General features: G+C 59.2%; 1 protein-coding gene across 4 annotated transcripts in view; it reads left to right on the forward strand.

Moving 5' to 3' along the window:
• CTXND1 (cortexin domain containing 1) overlaps positions 1 to 19231 on the forward strand; it is a 46503-nt gene extending 27272 nt beyond the window's left edge. The window contains exons 2-4 of one of the 4 annotated variants that reach the window (XM_082734391.1): positions 9986 to 10133; positions 11257 to 11493; positions 16287 to 19231. In XM_082734391.1, coding sequence (XP_082590517.1) covers positions 11313 to 11492 — 180 coding nt within the window. In that variant the 5' untranslated portion in view covers positions 9986 to 10133; positions 11257 to 11312 and the 3' untranslated portion in view covers position 11493; positions 16287 to 19231. Of the gene's footprint in view, positions 1 to 9985; positions 10134 to 10715; positions 10929 to 11256 lie in introns of those variants that run through there. The other 3 variants (XR_014312738.1, XM_082734390.1, XM_082734392.1) reach the window with 3 other exon arrangements.
• The last annotated feature ends 3007 nt before the right edge of the window (positions 19232 to 22238 follow it).

Genomic DNA, 22238 nt, shown 5'->3' on the forward strand with positions numbered 1-22238 from the left:
AGCAAACCCAGGGAGATGTCTGGGAGAGGCTGGCGTCCTGGCCAGGAGCCCGGGAGCCTCCGGAAGGGAAACGGATGGGGACTCTATCCCGCGCCCCGTAACTACCTCCCTGTAAGATACAATTAAACCTGCTTCAGTAGATCCCGGTTTCCCTAAATGATGCCCAGAGGAAGGAAGGAGGAACGAAGCCCCTGAAACAAAAGCCTCATGGGGACAAGGGCATTAGGCTTGGGGGCAGGACCCTGCCCGGAGTTGGGTTCTCTTGAGAGAGGAGCGGCTCCAAACCCTGACGTTCAGGGAGCCCAGGTCAGTCCCGGTCCGGTCATCCCGGAGGCCGGCTCCTGCCCCGGGGCATGGCCCACCTGTGGGGGTGTCTAGGAACTCCTGGCAGAGCACTGAGGAATGCAGGGAAAGTCCTCTGAACGACACGGAGGGGAACAGTCACCACGGACACTGGAGTAGACGCGCTGTGTCCACCGGCTGCCCCCTTGGTCATAAATAAGCACCTTGGGGACTTCGGAATCACAAGAAACACACGCCAAGGAGAGGGTCCCGGAGCTGGAGCTGGGAAGTATCCACAGGACATGTGTCGTCTGGTGGCCCCTGCCTACGTGGCGAGGACGGATGCGTGCCAGGGAAGGAGCAGCGTGATGGTGCCCGCCAGGCTGCCCCCGGCTCTCCGGCCAGGAGTAGGTCCTCCCATCCAGGGGACCTCCAGGGCTCGCCGTGACGGTCGCGCTGGACCCCGCTCGGCTGCCGGACACCAGACCAGCTCACGCCAAGTCGACGCTCTCCACAAGCCTTCCCGGACGCCGTGTTCGGGCTTCCGGTCACACTCTGGGTCCGATGTGACCGTTCACAATCGAGAAAACGTATCATTGAATTTTGTATGTACTTTCTTAGCTTTGGGTTTTTAAAATGAATCGGCGGAATCTCACAGAGCCCCGCCTGGACTCTGTTAATCGATTTCTTTCCTCCCCGGGGCCGCGTCCCTGTCCTTGTTCCTGAAGATGATGCCCGCCCTTTTCTCTCTCTTCCTGGAATGAACCCACCAGGCGTTTGTCCAAGCTCAGACTATTCCAGAGAACCTTTGTTCATGATTTACTTTTAACTCTGCTGGTTTTCCGTTCTTGGGTATTATCCATTTTTGCCCTTAATTTTACTGATCGCATCTTCTGGATTTTCTCGCTGCTGCGAGTGTCTCCGTGGGTTCCGCGTCGCTGTATTTCGTTGTGTTCAGTCGTGAAAAGTACACGTTTGCCCCGGAGGACGGGGGACAGCTGCCGCGCACCTCACCCCAGAACTCTCAATAGGCGGCATTCTCATTAGAATGATTTTCTAAATGTGCCGTAACTGCAGCTTAAATTTTTAATGAACTCGGTTATTTATTTTTCATGCGTTTTTTTAAAAAAATCAAGTGGCTTGTGGTTGGTTTGTTTGCTTAATTTGTTGTGGTCAGAGAATACAGCCTATAAAATTTCCACCTTTAAAAACATGCAGACAGTTTTCCTTGTAAATTTATATTAAGTCCATTTCGTCCATGCCCCGTGAACGTGTGAAAATAATGTGTATTCCCTGAAGGCAGGGAAAAGGTCCACTCGGCTTCTCAATCACACCCTCCAGATATTCCGTGTCGTTCTCCCGGTGCCGGCTTTCAGTGATCAGACACACACCCGTTCCTTCCCCATCAACAGTAAAGTAGTATTTACCGACGTTGCCCAAACAATGTAAAAAATACATCGTGTTCTGATTTCCTTCCACCGCTACCCTACTCCTTTTCATTGAACTACTGTGGAATTCTGGCTGCACGTTGTATTTTTAAAGCCTTTGTGTTTTCATAACTTCTATTTCAGATTTCAACGTTTGCGTTGTTTTGTATTTGTCCTGATTGTGCTGTAGACGATTGCCTTATTGGTCTTCTCCTCCGCCTGTCTTCCTCCCCCCAATCCCTCCCTCTGATCATTTCACAGTGGCCGCGATGACTTTCCAAGCAATCGTATTTTGCTTGAAGGGCTTGTGGTTGACCTGCATTCATCTCGGAGTTTCTGTATTTGAGGGATACAGAAGTTTCCCTTCAATATTTCCTGGAAGCCTGGGAATGTGGGGGCATCCGAGGGGCACGGGATGTGGACGGGCCTGGACTCCCCCTCCTCCCAGGGGTCTGGGGTGTCGTGGGCTAGCGTGGCGGGGTGGGGGACTCACAGTGGAAGGCACAGACCGGGTCACCGAGGGGCGGCTACCAGAGTCTGTTGTCACCTGTGGGGACAAGCGGTGAGACCCCAGGCCCGGCTGGGGCAGGGAGTAAGGGGCACAGGAAGCCAAGGGGCCTCACCCCGGCCCAGCACACGTCAGGTGGCCTGGAGTCCACGTCCACGTTTGCACACGGGAGCCACGGGCAGAGCATGTGACGGGGAACACAGTGGTGGATCAGCCGAGGGGGCTCCATAAGCAACCTCAGTCCAGGCAGCCTCAGGTCCATACCTGGGGAGATCAGAGAAGAGGCAGGCTCTGAGCTGGCCAGGCATCGGCCAAGGCCTCCGAGCGTGCTGTGTCCAAGGGAAGGATGGGGCCCCGGGGAGAATGGCTCTTTCAGGGACCCCGAGGACACCCCCAAGGACCCACGTTCGTGGCTGCGTCTCCCAGGCCCGGGCGCCGGGCTGCATGGGACAGGGTCGTCAGGCTGCTCCCGCCAGCAAACGGCACACCCAGGGCCGGAACCCACATCCACAATCTCCGGAGTCCGGGCTTCCTCCTGACGCTGCCGTGCCTTCCAGTACGGAGGACGTTGTGGACGCTCCCTCCTCTTGTTGGAGCCCGTTCCTCCAGCACCCCTCCTGCCACCGTCCAGTGGGTGCCCTGCCTTCTGGAAGTGATGGTGCTTGTTCGAGGTGTTTCCTCCCGGGGAGGGATTTTACGAGGACCAGAAGTTCACCAAGGTCACCTCCAAGAACAGATCTTCTCGCGTAAGGACAGGAAGCAGCCTTGCCCGGTGCCCCTCGCCGTGCCTCCTGGGGTCTCCACCGACGCTGCTGCTCCAACCTCAGGCTGCTGGTGTGCGGCGGTCCGCAGGCTCGGCAGTCCGCAGAGCACCAGGGCCCCGGCCTCGGCCTCCCCAGCAGAGCACCCCGTGTCTTTGCACCGTGTCCCCGCCCCCGTCCCCGGCTCTGCCGCCTTGTCCCCCTGCGTCAGTGCCCCATTCTGGCTGTTGGATCCCTTTTAAGGAAACTTCTTTTCCTGCCGGTCTGCCACTGAGTCACTCCCCGTCTGCCGGCCAGACGGCATGTTCTTGGCTTGCCCTTGGTTGGTTTGTCTCTGTTTCTCCGATCCTGGAGAAAGAAAGCAAACAGCCTGATGCCTTTCAGAGATGGGACGTGAGCGTCCACACTGGCTTCTCCTTGCCTGTGTACCCGGCGGCCGCAGACCGAGGTGGTTTGTCCTCAGCCAGCCTCCTGCTCCTTCATTGGAACCCAGAGGCATGGGCTTCTCTGGTTCTGGAGGTCGGAAGCGGGGAGCAGCACGGTGTTGGCAAGGCCCTTCCTTCTGGTGACTGCAGGAGAGAGCTTGCTCTGACCTCCGGGCCTCCCACGGTCCCCTTCCTCCCCCACCGAGCCGTGCCTCCGCCCCACCCCCCGCCTGGCGCTCACAACACAGCCGCTGCTGTTCCACGTGGCCCTCGGCCTGAAAACCCAGGCGCGCGGCCCCATCGCAAGATCCGTAACTCCATCACCTTGAGAAGCTCCTTTTGCTCTGCACGATACCGTCCTCAGGTTCGAAAGCTTCCCTGTGGGTTTCTTGTATGTGTGTGTGCGGGGGGGGGGGTCATTCTTCACCCTCCCCCAGCCCCCTCTCTGGCCTCCAAAGTTCCTGCCTCTCCTCTACACCACCAGCCCAGAGGCCCAAGTCCCATCTGAGTTGTCTAAACTAGGCACTGTTGACCTCTACATGTGCTCCATCCTGGGCAAAATCCCTCTCCGCCTGTGGGGACCGGAAAAAAGATGTTACCTGCTCGAAAAATACAGCGGAGGGACAGGCATAGCGTAACAGTTACGCACTTTCCCCTTCAAAGGAGGAAACATGAAAGAAACAGGGCGTGGGTCCCAAGCAATTCCTAAACTGCACCGGGAAACCTCCCTCAGTTTCCAGGCCTGGGGCCGGTCTGTGGCTCAAGGCTCCGCCCGCTGCGTCCACCTCCACCCACTGCCCAGGCTGAGGCTGTGTCCTGAGAGTCGGCCTCTGTGTTCCTGAAGGACGGGGACATGTTCACAGCGACAGTCCCCACCAGCCTGTTTCCTGCGTGCGGAGACTCGGCAGCGGCGAGCCCCTCTCTTGGTGGACGTGTCGCCTCGCCTGTTGCCCGGACGGTGCTGCTCCCGGGCCGCTCTGCTCCGGGCGGGTCTCCAGAGCTCCGAGACACGTCCGCATCGCAGGACATCGCGTCCCAGCTGCGACAGCCCGTGAGTGCCTTCCCCTCCCTGCCTCTCCCGGGCCCTGGAAGGCGTCGCGGTCTCGGTCACCTCTGCTCGCTGGCCAGCTGCTAATTGCGCCGACGAAGAGTGAGGCCACCGAGAGGGGTCCCACAGGACAGTGTGGCGGGTGTGAGGCCGAGACACTGCCCACCGTTTCCGCCCCGAGCAAACGCCCTCTGGGGCAGGCATCGGGTGGGTTCACAACGGCTGTGCTGCTATTTATAGCTGCGGCCGACAAGGGTGCGGGACCCGCTCTGGCCTTTGTCCTGTGAGTGACTTTACCGTGTCCACACAACCCGTTGTCCAGCCCCATGGTAACAAGCGGCACGCTTTTTCGGTCACCTCGTCTTCTTACTCGCGGTGTCTGGAGGGCCACGGCCAAGCTCTGGTCCTCGTCTCGACATTCACTGTGCACCCATGAGGGACAGGCCAGCCCTAGCTCCAGAGTGGCCCTGCGCCACTCTGAAGGGTCAGACTCGGACCCTTCTCCCGGGAAACTCGCACGTTGCCGCGAACTGACCTGTGTCCCCGCCGACTTCATCGGTTGAAGTCCCGAGAGCCGGGGTGATCGTATTCAGAGAGAGGGCTGTTAGGAGGTCAGATGAAGTCATAGGGTCAGGGTCTTACTCTGCTGAGACTGGTGGCCTTATACGAAGAAGAGGAGGGCGTGATGTCTCCCTCCTGGCTTGCTCGCACGCTGAGGCAAGGTCACGGTGAGACGGGGACCGTGTGCACACCAGGAAGAGACCCTGTGCTGGGTGTTAACCCGAGACTTCCAGCCTCCAGAACTCCGGGAGGCGGGAGGACATCCGGATGCCGCAGCCACCCCTCGCAGCCTGGGACACACTTAGGGACAGAAAAAAAAAAACCCGTCAGCTCCGAAAGTGGGGACCTGAGCAGCGCCCCCAGCCCGGAGCAGGGCCCCCAGCCCCTGCATCTGCACGCCCTTCTGGCCGGTTCTCCCCAAAGTCCCCCTGAGGCACTGGTTCCCGGGCCCTGTGTGTGGACTGTGGCTTTGGGCAGGACTTCTCTCCGCTGGGATCCGATCCGCTACCCCTCAGCCCTACAACTGTGCTCCGGGGAGTGTGCCAGGTTCCCTGAGGGTTGTTCACCACCCAGCACCCCTGACTCGGAGGCAAGGTCGCCTCCAGCCTCCCCAGGAAGTGGCCGGTGGGGCCCCCAGCTTGGCCACTGCGGCAGGAGAGCTCCGAGATGCAAGATGCCGCATGCCCCCGCCCCCCACCGAGCAGGTCTCCGGGAAGCCCCGCCCCTCCCCAGGGACGGCAGCTAAGGTCTGTGTCGCAGTGTCTCCTGGGTGTCGTGTCCTTGCTCTGCAGCAGAGCTGGACGGCCCCGTGCCTGCCCGCTAATTAAGGTTAATGAGACTCTCCATCTGGAGGGCGGAAAGGCGAATCTGTTTTTTTGAGTCCACATCCTTGGCATCCCTCCCGGCCGGAAGGATCCAGAAAACACGGACGGTCTTCTTCTGGGGCCCGTGCCAAGGTTATAGAGCCCAATCCTGGCCCCAGACCAGACAGGGGGAGTCAGGTGGCAATTTTGCTGAGGTCTGACCTCTACCGGCTCTGCAGGAATCCGTAATAACTTAGGGCAGACCCTGCGCCTGGGATTTCTGAGTCTGTGCCCGTGAAGCCAGACTGTGTCCTGCTGTGACGGTCTGGCACATTCGTCCTTCCCCGAGAGCCACCGACAACCATGACACACCAGCGCCACGAGGCCCGTGTGGCCCAGGCTCCGCTCTGCTGTTGCTCTGAGATCCGCAGCAAACTCCTTCTCCCTCCTCCCAGTCTCTGTCTGCGAGGCGCAGGTGTTTCCAAAGTATGGCTCCCGGGACCCTCGGATCCGCACGGACGCCAGAGAGGAAGCTACTCGCCACGCTTGGAATCACCTGCAGGAGCGGGTCTCGACCTAGCAGGGCGCAGGGCACTAACCCCTCACCCCAACACGTGCATGTGTACGTACGGATATTTCAAAGTTCTCTTTATTTTATTTTATTTTAAAATGTATTTATTTATTTTGGAGAGTGACCGTGAGCGGGAAGAGAGCAGGAGACAAGCTCTCAAGCAGACCGTGCTGAGCAGGGAGCCCGACTCACGGCTCCATCCCGGGACCCTGAGAAACCGCTCTGAGCCAACGGCTCAGATGCTTAACGGACTGAGCCCCCCAGGCGCCCCAGAGCTGGAACTTTTTTAAAGGATCCAGTGGAAATTATACAACTGGGAAGTGTGATTTAAGTGGAAATTGGAATCGACAGATTAGCAGCTCATTGCACAGAGCGGGCGCGGAGATTACTGGGCGGCAGCCACTTCCAAGGAAAGCACTCAGACCACAGCATGGAAAGGAAAAAAAATACAGAAATAAAGATTCACAGACGAATCAACTCAACCAGAAGGTCTGCGTGCGTTTGGAGAGCCAGAAAGAGCAAAGAGAGAGAATGGGACAGGCGCGTGCTTCAAGAGGGGAAGAGCCCAACGTCTGCAAAACTCACGGGACGGGAAGCGAGACTCAAGGAGGAGAACGCAGAGAGAACCGCACCCCACGGCCAGGCTCGTCTGCGGGAGAAGCAAAGATGAAGAGGAAGTCTGCAGGGCGGTCCGAGAAAAAGGCGCATTTCCTTCAAAGAAGCCAACAGGTGAGGCTGAAAGACCCTGGATCCGCACCCAAGAAGCAGACACCAAGCCTCCACTGGATGCAAATTGCAAGAGGTTTATTGGTTACACAGGCGCCTGTGGACGCATCAGCCTTTGTGGGCTGAGCGCCCCGGGCTAAGTTGGGGAGCAGATTATATAGAGCAAGGTTGGGGTGGCGGGAGGCGAGTTTACAGAAGCAGATGCTTGGTTACAGGGATCTGATTGGTTCACCTAAATCAAGCATTGTCAGGCACTGTAACGGTTTGTTCTGGCGGGAAGCGGTGGCAGAAGTGGCATGCATGGTTACAGGAGTCTAATTGATCAATTTGATTCAGGCATGATTGGGCGTTGGGGTCAGGGCGTTCTGGTGGTTCCTTGGGACAGCACTCTGGAAAGTCCCGGGACATTTCGTTTCTCATTTGTCTCTCCTTCTGACAGACCGGGTGACCACAGACAATGTGTTGCCATCAGGCTATGGGGACAATAGGTTGCTAAAACAAACCTTACCAAGGAGGAAGGGGGTCTTTCAAGGCCTCAGGGAATATTACTCCCACGAGCCCTTCCTTCCCAAAAGTCGTGCTGGAGAACCCGTGAGCTCGCAGGAAAACCCCAGCGGCTGGACCAGTGGGGATTGAATGGGTCCAACGGGAAAACCGAGGCTAAAACAACATACAGAGGCCATGGGCTCTCACCGCGGGAAAATGACGGAACCGGCGGAAAGGTGAAGACCGGGGGGAAAGGCAGAAATTAGAGTGAGCTCCCTCGATTCCTCGTCTGCGCTGACGATTCGAATTACAGAAACAGAAATGCATCTAAAAGAACGAAGAACCCCTCAGAGAGCTCATTCTAGTGACTCAAACTTGGTGGGGGAGGAGAGAGAACTAGGAGAAGGAATCAGGGAAAAAGAAACAATGACAAACGGAAGAAAATAAAAATCAGATGAACAAGTACAATTCACAGACTGATCTCAACCCTCTGCCTCCAAGGCCAGAAAGGAGACCCCAAAGCCAAGAGAAAAATAGATAAAAGATGTAAACTGACTTTTTTCCTTCACAAAAACGAAACACCAAAGAATCTTGAGATGTTTAACTTCCTTCGTGAACAGAAATGAAACAGGAACGTGCTCCCAAGCGTTACACAGGCACACGCTCTTGCCGGGTCCCAGCAATGGCCCTTGAGATCCGAGCATCTCGCCGGTGAGCTTTACTTTTCAGAAAGCTTTAAGCGGGTATTGGTTCCTAACTACTGACGTGGACCCCGAGATGTCTTCAGTGATGCGTGCTAACCCCTGCCTCCTTCTCTCACCGGCGTCCGAGACACGAGGATGGAGAGACCAACCCGATGAAGTGAAATAAACACAGCAGAGTGTCAACCGTGGTAGAGCCGGGGGCCGGGGGGCTCTATGTCCGTTCACTCTGTAGTTTTCTCAGATTCAGGAAAAAATATCTCTGGATCACCTTTCCCCCCCAAATTGGCAAAAACGGAAAAACTTGTGTTTTCAAGGTGGCAGGACCGTAGGAGACGCTGACGTAGGCACAGACTTGGGGAGAGAGGAATTCTGGTTGGAATTCGAATGGCCGTCCCTCAGGGAGGGCAGTTGTGCCCGACAGAATGTAGGTTGCGGTGTCGTCGGACGTGTGCGGAGCGACACGAATGCCACCGCTGCCTGATAAACAACAGAGGAGAAATCGCCCAGACGTCTACCCAACCCAAGAACGGCAAAGTGTGCTCTAACATGCCCAAGCAAGAGACGTGACACGGGTGCGAACAAGAAACAGGCAACCCTCGTCGTGTTGAGGCGCAGTCCTCTCCCAGGTCAGGTATGTGAAAAGTAAGACGGGGACAGTTTCTGTGACAGACTCACAGTTGTGCAAATAACAGATAAAGATCTCCATGCGCACGGAGCAGACCTTCAGATCAGAAGGCGCTCGGACCTGGGGCCGTCTCCCCCCAGAGGAGCGGGGCTGGAGGAAGCTTCCACTGTTTCTCCTCGTGGTTTTTGAATTTTGAACTGTGCACAAGCATTCTTTGTACAAAAATGTTAAATTTAGGCCTTGGGGCGCCTGGGGGGCTCAGTCAGTTAAGCCTCTGCCTTCGGCTGAGGCCATGATCTCAGGGTCCTGCATCCGGCTCTTTGCTCAGCAGGGAGCCTGCTTCCCCCTCTCTTTCTGCCCTGCCCCCTGCTCCTGTTCTGACTCTCAAAGAGATAAAATCTTAAAAAAAAAATTTAGTCCTCAAAAAACTAAAAATAGAATAGCATGGACCCAGCCATTGGGCGTTAGGATTGAAGCAGCTCTCGCAGACGTATCTACACACTCACAGTCTCGGTGGCACGGACAGACAGACCAGACGCGGCGCACACGTGCCCGGGAACACTACTCAGCCCAAACGGGAAGAGCTCCCGACACCGGCTACAACCTGGACGGACCCGGGGGACACCGCGCCCCGCGAAGTAAGCCGGTCACCGAGGGACAGATACTGCAGGAGTCCACTCGCGTGAGGTCCCCAGAGGAGTCCGGTTCATAGAAGCGGGAAGGAGGTGGGGGGCCAGGGCCCGGCTGTTGAATGGGGACCGAGTTTCAGTTTTGCAGGACCAAGAGCTCGGGGGCGGACGCCGGGGACGGCTGCCCGGCAGTGTGGGTGTCCTTAGGGAGGCTGACGCGGGCAGCAACGGGGGCGGCGGCAAAGTTCCTGTCACGCGTCTTTACAAGAATAAAATAAGACGCTATGGTTTGTAAAGGAAGGAAGGAAAGAATAAAGCGTCCGGGCCCTACCGCCATGCCTGGGGAGGAGCCCCCGTTCTTCCCGCCCGGTCGAAGCTGGGGCTGGGTGTCTTGGGAAGTAACCGCCTCGGTCTGTCGTCTCGTTTCAGCGGCCGCCTGCACAGGTGCCTGCGCTCGGACTGGGAGGCTCTTAGCGACGGTGACATCCGGCCTCTGGCCTGCCCCCCGGGAGCAGCCTGACCCAGAGTGGGAGCCGCCCGGTGGCCCTTATGACGTGCTGACCACTCCCAGCGGCAGGTCAGTGCCCCCTGGGGAGGGGCGGGAGAGATCAGAGCGAGGGGACAGCGCGGTCGCTGGTGGTCACGGATATGCCAGGACCGGCTCACCCAAGGCTTGCTGCGGTGTCCTCCTGAGGACCCAGGTGGGGTGGGGGGCACAGAGCCCACCGGCCTCCACCCGCGGAGGGAGAGGCCTGCGGAGCTGGTGGCGCCTCACTCCCGTCTGGACCTCGGTCGTCCCATTGATAAGAGGGGCCCATGGCTAACCGGAGACTAGCCCCAGATGCGAAGGGACAAATACAGCTCCAGGGCTGGGAAGGTCCAGGGGGACGGGGAGGACGGTCACGAGCCGGGGGGGGGGGGTGCGGCAGCGGCCCTCGTCCTGGTGCAGGCGGCTTCCCGCTCCACGCAGAGCCCTTCCCCACCTGCGGGCCAGGAGCCACGCCGGCCACACTGCTGCCGCCTCCCCACCCCCGCGGACTGGCACCTGCGTGCTGTCACCGCCCTCTGCGGGGAGGCGCAGGGGGGTCCGTGGGGTCACCATGTGGTCTTACACCCGGGACTGCGGGGCAAGGCCTTGCCGGGCGAAGATGGGGTCCCCGCGGCTGCACAAACCCATCTTCCCCTCACACCTGTGCTTTCCAAACCCTGTGGCGGGGGCTTAGCAGACGCCCCCGGGGAGGCCCCGAGGTCTCCGTGGGGGGGAGGGGATGCAGACCATCCTTCCCCAACCGCAGTGTCCCCACTGCCCGTCCCCACCCACCGCTCCAGTCCGGCTTCTGCTGTCTCCCGAATCTACTCCTGACGGAATCTGGTGAACGCTCTGCCGTCACCCGGGGGGAGGCTTGGCGGAGTTGAAAGCATCCTGAGACCGTCCTTCCTGAGGCTCTGGGGCAGGTGGAGGCCAAGTGCGGGAGCTCCATCCCTAGGAGGCCTCCGCCTGCCCCAGCCCCGCCCCCGCTGGCACCCCTCCCTCACCTTCCCCCCCCCATGCCCCCAAGACACAGGCTGGGGGTCCCACGTGGCTCAGGGCAGGGTCCCTCAGGAGGGGCTGGGCCCCACGCTGTCCCCCAGGAGCCTGTGTCCCCACCCCAGGCGGGGGTGTGGCCCTGCCTCCCCACCCCAGGCCTGGCTCTCTGCAGGGGTGGAAAATGGTACCAGTCAACCCGGAGCCGGAGGAGCCCGCCGCCGCCCCGACATGGAGGAGCCCACGCCTGAGCCCGTCCACGTGGATGTGGACAAGGGGCTGACCCTGGCCTGCTTCGTCTTCCTCTGCCTCTTCCTCGTGGTGATGATCATTCGCTGTGCCAAGGTCATCATGGACCCCTACAGCGCCATCCCCACGTCCACCTGGGAGGAGCAGCACCTGGACGACTGAGGTGGGCTGGGGCGGGGCGGGGCGGGGCCTCCGTGTCCCCCAGCCACCGGCCAGCCTGCCCGCAGAGCCGAGGATGCTCCCCCGACTCCGGGCATCACAGTCAGGGGCCGTGGGGGCTCCGCCGTGGGCTGGCCCGGAGATGAGAGCCCTGGGCCCGGAGTCAGGAGGCCGGTCCGCGCTGGGCAGTCCCTGTGGGATGATGGGGGGGTCCCCTTCCCCGGCTCCTGTGCACCTTCAGGGACTGGGCCCAGGGCAGAACCCCTCCGTCACAGGACAGTGCTCTTGTGCTGAGGACGCCGTCTGCCCTTAAAATGCAAAGCAGCACAAGCAGGGCCCGCAGCTCCCCGCACAGACAGCACGGACATCCCGAGCCCGCAGCAGGGGGTGTCGACGGAGGACAGAAGGAGCCACACCCAACCCTCACACAAGGCACAAGCCTGCTTCCCGGCTGCGTTTTTTAAACTAAGACATAGAGGGGGTCTGTCTTCCCGTCATCAATGAAATGTGCATTTTGGGGATTGGGGAACATACAGAAAAGGAAGGAGAGGGAGAAAAAGACAGAACCCCCACCCCCCGGAAGCCGCCGTTTTGACCCATCTCCCCCAGACTTTTCTTACGCGTCTCCTTTTAAAGGTCACCTTAGTCCCATACGCGCGACGTGGCACCACTTGGTCGTAGGGCCCAGACGCTCTCCGGTCCCGTCACGTCCCGTCACCTCAGTGGGCAGGGAGGCTCTATCGGTGCCGCCCTCGGCCGCAGGCTTCGGTGGGGTCGGTGACGTCCCCGCACACGACCTTCTTCCACGCGGTACCGTCTCGGACGCGCGCACGCTGTGGGGGGAGCCCTGGACCAGGGGCCCTGGGTCTCGTCCTCAGTCACCCAAAGTCGGTGTGACCATGAGCGAGTCCCACCCCCTGTGCCGGCCTCTGTCCCCTCACATCACCAGGGGCGGGGGTGGGAGAGGAGAACCTGGCCCTCTTGGTTTTGTGCGAGGCTCCTGCGGCTGAAGGACAGGAGGCTGGTGGGGGCCAGGGACAGGTTGCTGATAGTGACTGTTCTGGGGCCTCCCCCTCCCCCATCACCTCTGTCTGTGATCTTGAGCAAGAACGCAGGCCCCCAGCGCAGGTCCCACATCCCAGCTCCCCTGCATGCCGCTGTGCCGCCCCAAATAACTCACTCAGCCTCTCTGAGCCCCAGCTCCCTCCTCCATAGCTCGAGGGAACCACGTCTACCTCACAAGGTTGTTAGGTTGTTGTGAGGACGGAAGAAAGGAGACATCGGTGTCCTTCCTTGACTCCACCCCCCTGGGAGAAGTCAGGGGTCTGAGCCCCTCCCCCTCCCAGCAGAGCCCGGAACCCCAGGATGTTCCTCAACCTCCCAGGACCCCTTCCTGGGCCAGCTCTCCCAGCCAGGACCCCTGGTCAGAGGGATGCTCACAGCAACCTCTCCTAGCACCTGACCTCAAGGGATAGGGTGCCTGTCCCTTTACACCACTGTCATCTGTTGAACCACACAGCGTACCCCTCGCTCCGAGGCATGACCTGCCCTCCCCATCAGGAGAGACCTGCACCTGTGAAGAAGGGCCACGCTCCCTTCCCGCCCCTGCGTCCCAGCCCTGGGTCCCACCCCAACCCGGGCACCGGGACAACAGGTTTCCAAAGCACTATCACCACTCAGTGACCCTACACGTGAGCAAGGCCACAGCTGTTTAGGCACATTCCAGGCCCTGTGGGTCCAGCGGTCCCCCCCACCGCACACACAAGCACACACCCACTCTGTGGGAGGCACAAAGGGGCGGCTGGCAAGGGCAGCGGACCGCGATGCACTGGACTCTGGAGGAAGGACGGATCTAGAGCAACGACCCTGGGCATCGCCTCAGGCCCAGCAGCAGCCTTGGCTCTGCAGCCTACCTCAGAGACCCCCAGCACTGCTGTGAAAACCCGGCGGTGTGGGTTACCGTGGGAATCAGCAGTAGCTCGAGGTCCGTTAGTGACAGATCCCAAGAACGGGAGGGGAGACCTCTCCCGGAGATACTCTGGGGTCCTCTGGAGGGAAGGACGTGCCCAGGGTCACATCGGCAGTGGTGAGGAGTTCGCGGCAAATCCAGGATCCTGGGCCCCATCCCGACCTCCAGGGTCCCGGTCTCGGGGGACGGCGCCCGGGGAAGCTGCCGGGGAGAGCCACCAAGCGGCGGGTGAGTGTCCTGGCGTTTGAGAACCACGGCTCTGGGGGTCCCGGGGTCCCACTTCATTCTTTTCCACACTTAGATTTGCTGATATTTCTCTGGACTTTTTTCTTTTTTTCTTTTTGGTGGCAAGGGGAAATAACATTTCAGGAAAGATGCAAAATAAAAAAAATCACCCCCCCACCCGAGCCTCTAGCGGAACAGGGATTTCCACGGTGTACGCACGCGCTCCCTTCTAATCCTTGTCCAAATGCAAGATATATTTTTTATAAACGTCATCGGTCACATCACGGAGAGCCACAGCCCCTCCTGGCATCACATCGTGCGCGTTTCTGCCACCCCTGGCTGTTGGGCATCTGAGCGGCCACGGGACGTGCCGTCCGGCGTGTACGTTCTCCATACCCCCGTGATGACTCGAGGCTTTTGTCTTCCCCCTTACATGTGCACCACGAGACCAAAGAAGGGTGGAGACAGATAGGACGGACGCTGGGTGTGGACTCAGACAGTGGGGAGAGACTCTTACACCCCAGCCCGTCGGCCTGAGACACACGTAGCCTCTGATCGCGTGAAAGGGCGTGGGGAGCTTCTGTGGCAGCTCTCCGGGGCTCGGGATGGAGGGGTGGGCTTCTGTTCAGTTCCTGGCGGGCCAGGTGTGGTGCGGGGCTGTGGACGGAGGGAGAAACTGTCCATCGAAAGAAATGAACAGAATTTTTGAAGCCTGGAAGCCGGCAGAGAAGCAGTGGGAGGATTCAGTGAGAACGGTCTGCCCCAGTCCAAGCCTCCAGGGAAAAGACAACCAGAAAGTCCCTGCTGCAGAGAAAGGACGGAGGACATTCCAGACGGTAGTGTCCGGTGGCCGCTCCGGGCTGCCGTCCGCACTGTGCTTGGCTCAGCCCCCTGGCTCCCTCCAGACCCTCAGGAGAGTCAGCTCCCCGTTCCTTCCACAGCGGTGTGGCATCTGGGGACAACAGCGGCATCTGGGCGCCGGGCCGTGGGAGGGAATGCGGACTGGAAAGGGACAGGTGGGCAGCCCACGCAGGCCGGCAGTCGAGGGCGGCCCCCGAGAACGCCCCCCAGACGGGCCGATGGGAGAAACAGGACACGCGCCTCACCGGCCTGGAGTATCAATTCCCATCGTCTCTTATTGTTTCCAACCAGTTGCTCAAATGTCGACCAAGGTTTTGTCGAACTGAAAAGACCCACGTCTCCCTCGCCCATGACACTGTCCCCGAACTCCAGGGGCCAGCTCCCGAGGATGCTTCCAAAGGCCAGCCGGAGAGAACTCCATGGCCGCTGCGTCCACGGCTGGGGTTCCGCGTCCCACGGTCTCCTGTTGAAGAGCGGGCGGCCACCCGGGAAGGCGGACGAGGTGCACGGACTCTGCATGGGCTTCTCCGGCCCTGTCTGCTGAGAGGCGCCCTCCCCCGGTCCCCACCAGCATCTCCAGCCATTCGGTCCAAGCACAGGTTGTCTGCGTCCAATGGGGCCGACGGCCCCCACTACCCCGGGCCTGCCCCCAGATCCTCGTGTCCTCGATGGCCCCCAGCCAAGGCTCTCCCTCCCTCCTGTGGAGCTTCTCTCCAGGACCTGAGCCGGTCGGCCTCCTAGCAGAACAGGGAAGGCTCGCCCAAAGCGTTCCTTGCTTTGAGGGCGTCCCCAAAGGGTACTAAGGGGCCAAGCAGGCCCAAGGGAAACAACACGACTTGGAAAAGTGGCCCACGGTGGGAGACGGCGGCCTCTCTGGACCCAGCAGGACGGTAGCAGTGGAAGAGGACTCACCCACGGGGGCCGCGGCCACAGGGAGAGGACAGAACTCCTGCCCAGACCTCAGCCCAGCAGGGACCACATTGGGTCCCCCATCGGCTGAAACAACAGATCCCCATAGTCGGGGGAACCTGGGCAGAGCGGTTCGGCTGTCAGCATTCTGGGGCGAACCAGACGTGACCAGGACAAGCGGCCCCATCAGCACTCAGTACGGGTCCGTGAACTTCGGTTGGATGGGAACAAGTGTATACGCGCCCCGCACAGGGCAGACATCAAGGTCTGTCACTCAGCATGTGTCTGGTGGAGGGGGACCGTGCCGGTGCAGTCCCGCTCCCAGCTGGGCTGAGCCACCTCCAGGTCAGTAAATGAACAATTCCTACACGGCACGGCCGCCAGCACCCTCCCTTCCGTGGCCGGCCACCAGCCCAGCTCGACGACCACCACGTCGTTCCTCCGCACCCACGCCACATCCCCACCACCCACCAGCATTCCCGTGGCTGCCGGAGTACTTTCCCCGGCGGAATGTCCCGTTCTTGGTGTTCTGTCTTCACTGGGCTGCCGGTTTCTACCACCCACAAAGAACACGAAGAGTGTTTCAAGGCCTCCCCTGCTCAGAGAGAACAGGAGCCCTGGGACAGTGTCACCCCAGCTACGGTCTCAGGATGGGTAACATCGGCATCACCGGGGCGTGTGGGATGAGTCAGAAGGGGCCCCCCAGGGAACCTCTGGGTTCCAGAACAAGTCCCCCTGCTCCCCGCCCCCACTGCAAAGCAGCACCCCACTTCCCACTGGCCCTTGGAACAGATCAGTCTGACCGTGCAGTCATCCCCTCCTCTGCCCCCCAGGTCAGGAAGAGGAAGACGCAGGGACCACACGGAGAGCCCCCGCGGCACGCCGGTCACAAACGAGCTCTTTGGCGGAAGGTCATGTTGCTGAGACGCACGAGATGAATGAAACCCTGCACGTGCTGCGGACGCGGGCGCGGCAAGTCCGCAGCCGGAACGTGGAGCTCGCCCGCCTCCCTCCGTGACAGAAGGGGTCCCGGGGACATCAGCCCACCTCCAAGCAGCTGGCCGGTTCCCACAGCCCGCTCCTGGGGAATGGGGTCCCACCGGGGCCGAACGTGAGCCTCGCTCATCGGCAGGTTGCAGATCTAGAAATGACGGCAACAGAGGAGGCTTAGTGGGGGACAGCCCCGCTGCCGAGCCCCTAAACGGCACCGTCCGTCCACTGTGGTCGCTGTGTTCCCGCCACTGAGCAAGCACCAGGTGGGTGAGGGGAGGGCCGACCTCCGCGGCTGATTGCTGAGAGCCTTCCGCAGCGTGGGTGTCTTCTGGTGGGCACTCTGTTGGCACATGAATGTCTCTGTTCAAGACCCGTTCAAAGACGTGCTTCCACATGCGTCTCCCAGGATGGCCCTGAAACCTCTTTTCCAGAACCTTCCACAGCTGGGCTCCCGGGTTCTCCTGCCGGGGTGGTTAGAAGGTTGCACCATACCCCTGTCGGCCACAGACCCTCCCTGCAGCACGTGGCCCCTCCCAGCCCGTGGGACCCCATCATCACGTGGCACTGACCTCTGGGAACCTCATCCCTCACCACTGTCCCCGCCCCGAGCGAGAGCTGTCCCAGCACCCGTCCCCTCACTCACGCTTTCCTAATGTCTTTGCCATGGCATCGGCCTCAGGTTCCCCTGGAGAGGCTGGTTTTGGGCGTGACTGACCCAGGCATGGCCTCACTCCAGCGTCCCACCTCCCTGAGCCGCAGACCCCTCACCTGGCTCCGCTCCCGGGAAAGTGCAGACGTCCTCTCCGACGGTCCTTCGTGCATGCAGAGGATACCCAAGGGGGACTTCGTTTAGGGACCATTTCCAGAAGCGTAGGCAGGCTTAAGAGAGCCAGCAAGGGACAGAGAATAACCCAGGTTCGATGCCGACCAGAAGCCACCACCAGCCCTTGCTTGGGGGAGGGGCGGGGGGCCCGCAGGAGCTGTGAGCCACGGCTAGAGGGACTCAGCGGGACGCACCTCTCCAAACAGCCCAGAAGGGAGGGGTGAGGAGACGAGGAGGCCCAGCTTCCGTCCCTTCCGCATCCCACGCTCTGCCTGAGCCTCCGCCGCCCTGTCTCAGCCAGCAGCCCGAGGCCGTGGGCCTGGGCGCCATCATCCCCAGAGGTCAGCCCCTCGCCCGCGGGGCACAGCAGGGCAGGGAAGGATGGAGAAGAGATCTGGGGAGGTGAACGGAGCGTCACCAGCGGCGTCGGCCCTTGGAGTTCTTCCCTGACAACAGATGTGAGGCTTGGCCCAGCAGGGCACGGTGTTCTCACTGAACATTCGGGAAGGAGGAGGCAGCAGCCGTCCTCACTGCCCCCTGGGCTTCTCGTGCAGTTTCGTCCTCTCCCTGTCTGTCTCGCTCTCCAGCCGGCTGCCCCAAAGCCAGGGCACCCTGGCTGAGTGCTGCTCTACTGCTTTCTCCATAGTCCAGAGGGACCACGGGACCAGGAACCCTGCAGCCCAACCACACAGGGAAGTGGCTGGTCACTACCCCCCCCACCCCGATCATCCCGCCCGATATGAGAAGCCAGCCCCGGCACGCAGCAGTTACCCGAGAAGGGGGCTCCCTCAGCAGGGCTGTGGGGACATCCCAGGACCGGTCGAGCACTTCTCGGATCTGAGAGACGAGCCTGGCGTGGCGCTCACAGCCACGAAGCAGGGGGCTTGGTGAGACAGAGCCGCCCACACTTAGGAGTGGCTCCCGGGAGACAGGGCTTGGCACACAAACTAGCGGTCAAGGGCAAAGTTCCAACCCCCATACCATAATCTGCTGGCCAGAGATTAGGGCCGCCTCAAGGCTCCACGTTCCAGAGCCTGTCTCAGCCCCCCACTCAGGTGTGTGGAAAGTCAAGTGTCTTCGTTGCACAAAAAATATCAGAAACCACGTGGGGCTCAGAGGGGGAGGCAGGGCAGCCGTGCTGCTCTCGATCCTGGGTAAGGGCGCCCTTTCTCGGGGTGCATGCTTCAGGGGGCCCAGCATGCTACAGACAGACACGCACACATTCAGAGTGTGTCCCCTCTGTCCCTCGAGGGTCTGCCTGCACACCCCGTGCCCCTCCCTTGAGTGACGCTGGCCGGGCCCCAGGCACAGCCTCTCCCCATGCCTGCACGCCGTCCAAAGAAACTGGCCTGAGTGCCGCGCAGCTCTGTGGTGGGTCGCGGCCACCGTGGGAGGGGGCCCTGTCCCCAGGTGCAGGGAGGCGGGGCAGTGGTGGAGAGAAAGTGAGCAAAGGCGAGACGGTGGTCGGCTGCGTCAACACTCCCAGCACGAACACCGCCGCGTCAGGCCCACACCAGGGCCCTTCCCAGATGCGCCCACCATCATTTCCTGGTCTCTGTCCAACTCGTGCTTCCAAGACACAGAGTAGCCTTGTAGTCAGGACAGCAGCAGGGGCGATCAGGACACATTTTGCAACACTAACGGGTTCGGACTCATTTGTATATGTCGAGCCTCCTCTCAGCACACGAAGAGTGTTACTAAGTATTCCCTGTGGCCACTAGACAAACACCGAATGCTAGGCTAGCAAATCGTGTTATTTTTACGGAAAGTATGTAAAACATTTAATGAAGTTTTTTAAAAATAAATTTAAACATTTCAGCTTGATTTAGATAACTTTGATATGCGATGTTAATGTTCTTCAATTATAATTTGTACCTTGCCTTTAACTCTAAGGGAGATTTTGAATCTTATCAAAGAAAAATGACTGAAAAGTGCATATAAAATAAATTTAATTTTGCAACTTTGAACACTAGTTTCTTGAGACTGCTCACATTTTGCACATTTTGAGTATAATTCACTTTACTTTCTCGTCATGTCATCTCTCAGTAAAACCCGAGTTATGTCAAAAGCTTGGTTATGACAAAATAATTAGCTGTTCTAATGAAATTAAGGCAAGAACGATACGTTTTAAATTTTAAAATTTTATTCAAAACTATTTTTAGAACTCACAAATTTGTAGGTCTCTCATGCTCTTTCCAAACTGTCCCCCAGCTCTGCTCACGCGCAGTGACAGGACTGCTCCGCTGCCAGGAGGCCGGCCGGACAGTCCGAGGGCTGCAAGGGGGGGTCGGGGTGGCCCAGAGGCGGGGATCAAGAGGACCCCCGTCGTGACGGGCACAGGGGAGGTAGGCCAGCGCTGGGTCTCTATGCTCTACACCCGAAACTGACAGAACCCCGTGTGTTCATGAGTGAACCCTTGTGTGTAACCTTCAGTTACACAAAGAAAACCAAGCAAACTGCTGTGGTTGATGTCACGCCGGTTTTCAATCCCACAAACACCACAGACGGTTTTGCAACTACTTCTGTGTCGTTATGAAAACATGCCACGTCGAGGCAGGAGCTCAGGAGGACTTCTATTTCACACCTCTTAAATACGGAGGCAGAAGTGGGTCTCCGGGTGTCTCCGGGTTGGGGCAGATGTGGGAATCAGACGTAGCCCGCCCCTGTGATCTCCCAGAGGCTTGTCCGTTCATTAAGCAGACAGATGCTGAGCTGGGCAGGCCCTGTGCGAGCTCGTGGGGAAGCTTCCCCGAGCGGCAGCTCACTGCCCTCAGGAGCTCAGCCTCTGCAGAAGGCAGGCATGGCTCGAATGATCAGAATACACCAGTCAGCGACACGAGACGCTCCATCCCGATCCTGCTGCAGGGACGGACCCTCTGCTCCAGCTGCTGGCTCAGTCTCAGAATAATCCTGGCCCCAGTCTTGGTCTCTGAGAGCACGAGAAACCAAACCCAACAAACCGAACAGCAGACTCTGCCAGGAAGCCCTGCCTGCTGCCACCTCCCTCAGGTCAGCGGCCCCTCTGAGCCCTTCCTGCCTCTCCCCAGACCTGGGGGTCCTGCCAAGGGGACAGGAAAAGGCAGATAAAGGAGATAGAGTCGTGCTTTGGAAGGCAACCCTGTCTCGGTAATTTTTCCCAACGGTGTTAAAAATACATGCTTCCAAACTAAAGAAAGAAAAACATAACCACTTTTGAGATCCATTTTGTGTCCAGAATCTTTGAGATAAAATCAATAAGGTACCTGAAATCCTAAAGCTCCCTTGTCCCCAAAAATTCGGTCTTGGCCCAAGGCTAGCCTCATCCTTGGACCAGCCCCTAGATCTGCCAACCCCATCCACAGGTTCAAAAAGCCTTTAGTTCATGCCAGACCTTTGTTAAAGAAAGAATATTTGGCCATTTGAGCGATACAGGATTGCCACTGAAATCAGCCAAGATTGGAGACTCTGGCCCAGGGCTCAGCTGCGCGAGCAGGTCCAAGCGTGCGGACTCCCAGCCTGCAGGCTCTAGAGACGCCAGTGCCCCCCGCCCCCCAGTATCCATTCTTCTCTTCTTTAGCCACGGAGCTTAGTTTTAACTGAAGAAACAATGCATTCAGCTCAAAGATTGCTTCCCCAGACTTCCTTGCAATGAGGTGTGGTCTCGTGACTAAGTTCTTGCCCAAGAAATAGGATGAGAAGTGTGGTGTGGAACTCATCGCAGAGAGAGGGAGGCTGCTTAAACTGACATAACTCAGCCAGAAGGGGATGTTCTATCTGCCCCCACCCCCACCCTCCGCCTCTTGATTTCCTTCCTCTGCCAGCCTGGAATGTGGGCACAGTGGGTGGAGCTCCAGCAGCCTCTGGTACCACGAGGCAGCCTTGAGGATGAAAATCACATGCTGAGGACAGGCATTGTGGGCTCTCCAGGACACTGTGTTGCCATAAAATCCAGACTTCCCGGCCCTGAATGCTTTCAAGGGAGAAACACCAGCCCTTTGATGTTCCTAGAAGCGACACACACACTCCATCCTCCGGACTTTGCTTGACTAGCTCCTCGGCCTGGAGCATTCTCTCTGCAGATAGCCATCCAGCTGGCTCCCTCCCTCCCTCTGGCTGCCTGGCAGGAAAGCACTGAGAACCTGAGACTTAAGCCTCCCTTGACCACCTGCTTATGACAACAGCCACACCCCCCAGTGTCCCAGAGACTCACTGCTACCTCACACGCGGTCTGTCTTCCTTGTCCCTCTGCTTACGGTCTGTCTCTCTCCTACTGGAAAGGCCCCCTACAAGGCTGAGGGTGGGTGGTTCTGTGCTCTGCTGCATCTCTTGTGCCTAGAACAGTGCTCGACACAGAGGGGGCTCCCGACAAAGATTTCAGGAACGAATGGATGGCATGATCTGACAGACAGCCTCTGAACGCCCAGCCCCACTCCCTGCTCTGCCGTGAGGTCCGTCATCTCAAGAGAAGTCATCGTGGACCAGGAACCCAGCTGGGTCTGGGGCTGCCTTTCTGCCATGGGTAGGGCTCACTCTCCTGATTCTCGTGGGCTTACAAGGGAAGCAAAGCGAGCCACCAGCCCCTTTTCTGGTCTGAGTTTGGGCGTGTGTGTCCACAACCTGGGGGCTCTGCCCAAGGCTTATAATGTGCTGAGACAGCCACAGAGCCCGTGGACCAAGTCCTTACCTCACGTACCCTCATGAGGGAGTCCCCAAGGAATACTGGGTTTATGGGGTGCTCTGACGACTTCAGGTGTCGACCTGGCTGGGCCATGTTTGGTCCAACATTGGTCTAGATGTTGCTACGGAGGCGTTTTTCAGGTGAGATTAGCATTTGAGTGAGTGGACTTTTGAGTAAAACTCTCCATAATGTGGGTGGGCCTCATCTAATCAGTTGAAGGCCTTGTGAGGAAAAAGGCCCGATCTCCCCAGAGCAGCAGGGAATTCTGCTCCACACCACCTTCAAAGTCTTCACTAGGTCTCCAGCCTCCTG

This window comes from Mustela nivalis (genome assembly GCF_964662115.1).
Source record: "Mustela nivalis genome assembly, chromosome: 6".
NCBI classification, from domain to species: Eukaryota; Metazoa; Chordata; class Mammalia; order Carnivora; family Mustelidae; genus Mustela; species Mustela nivalis.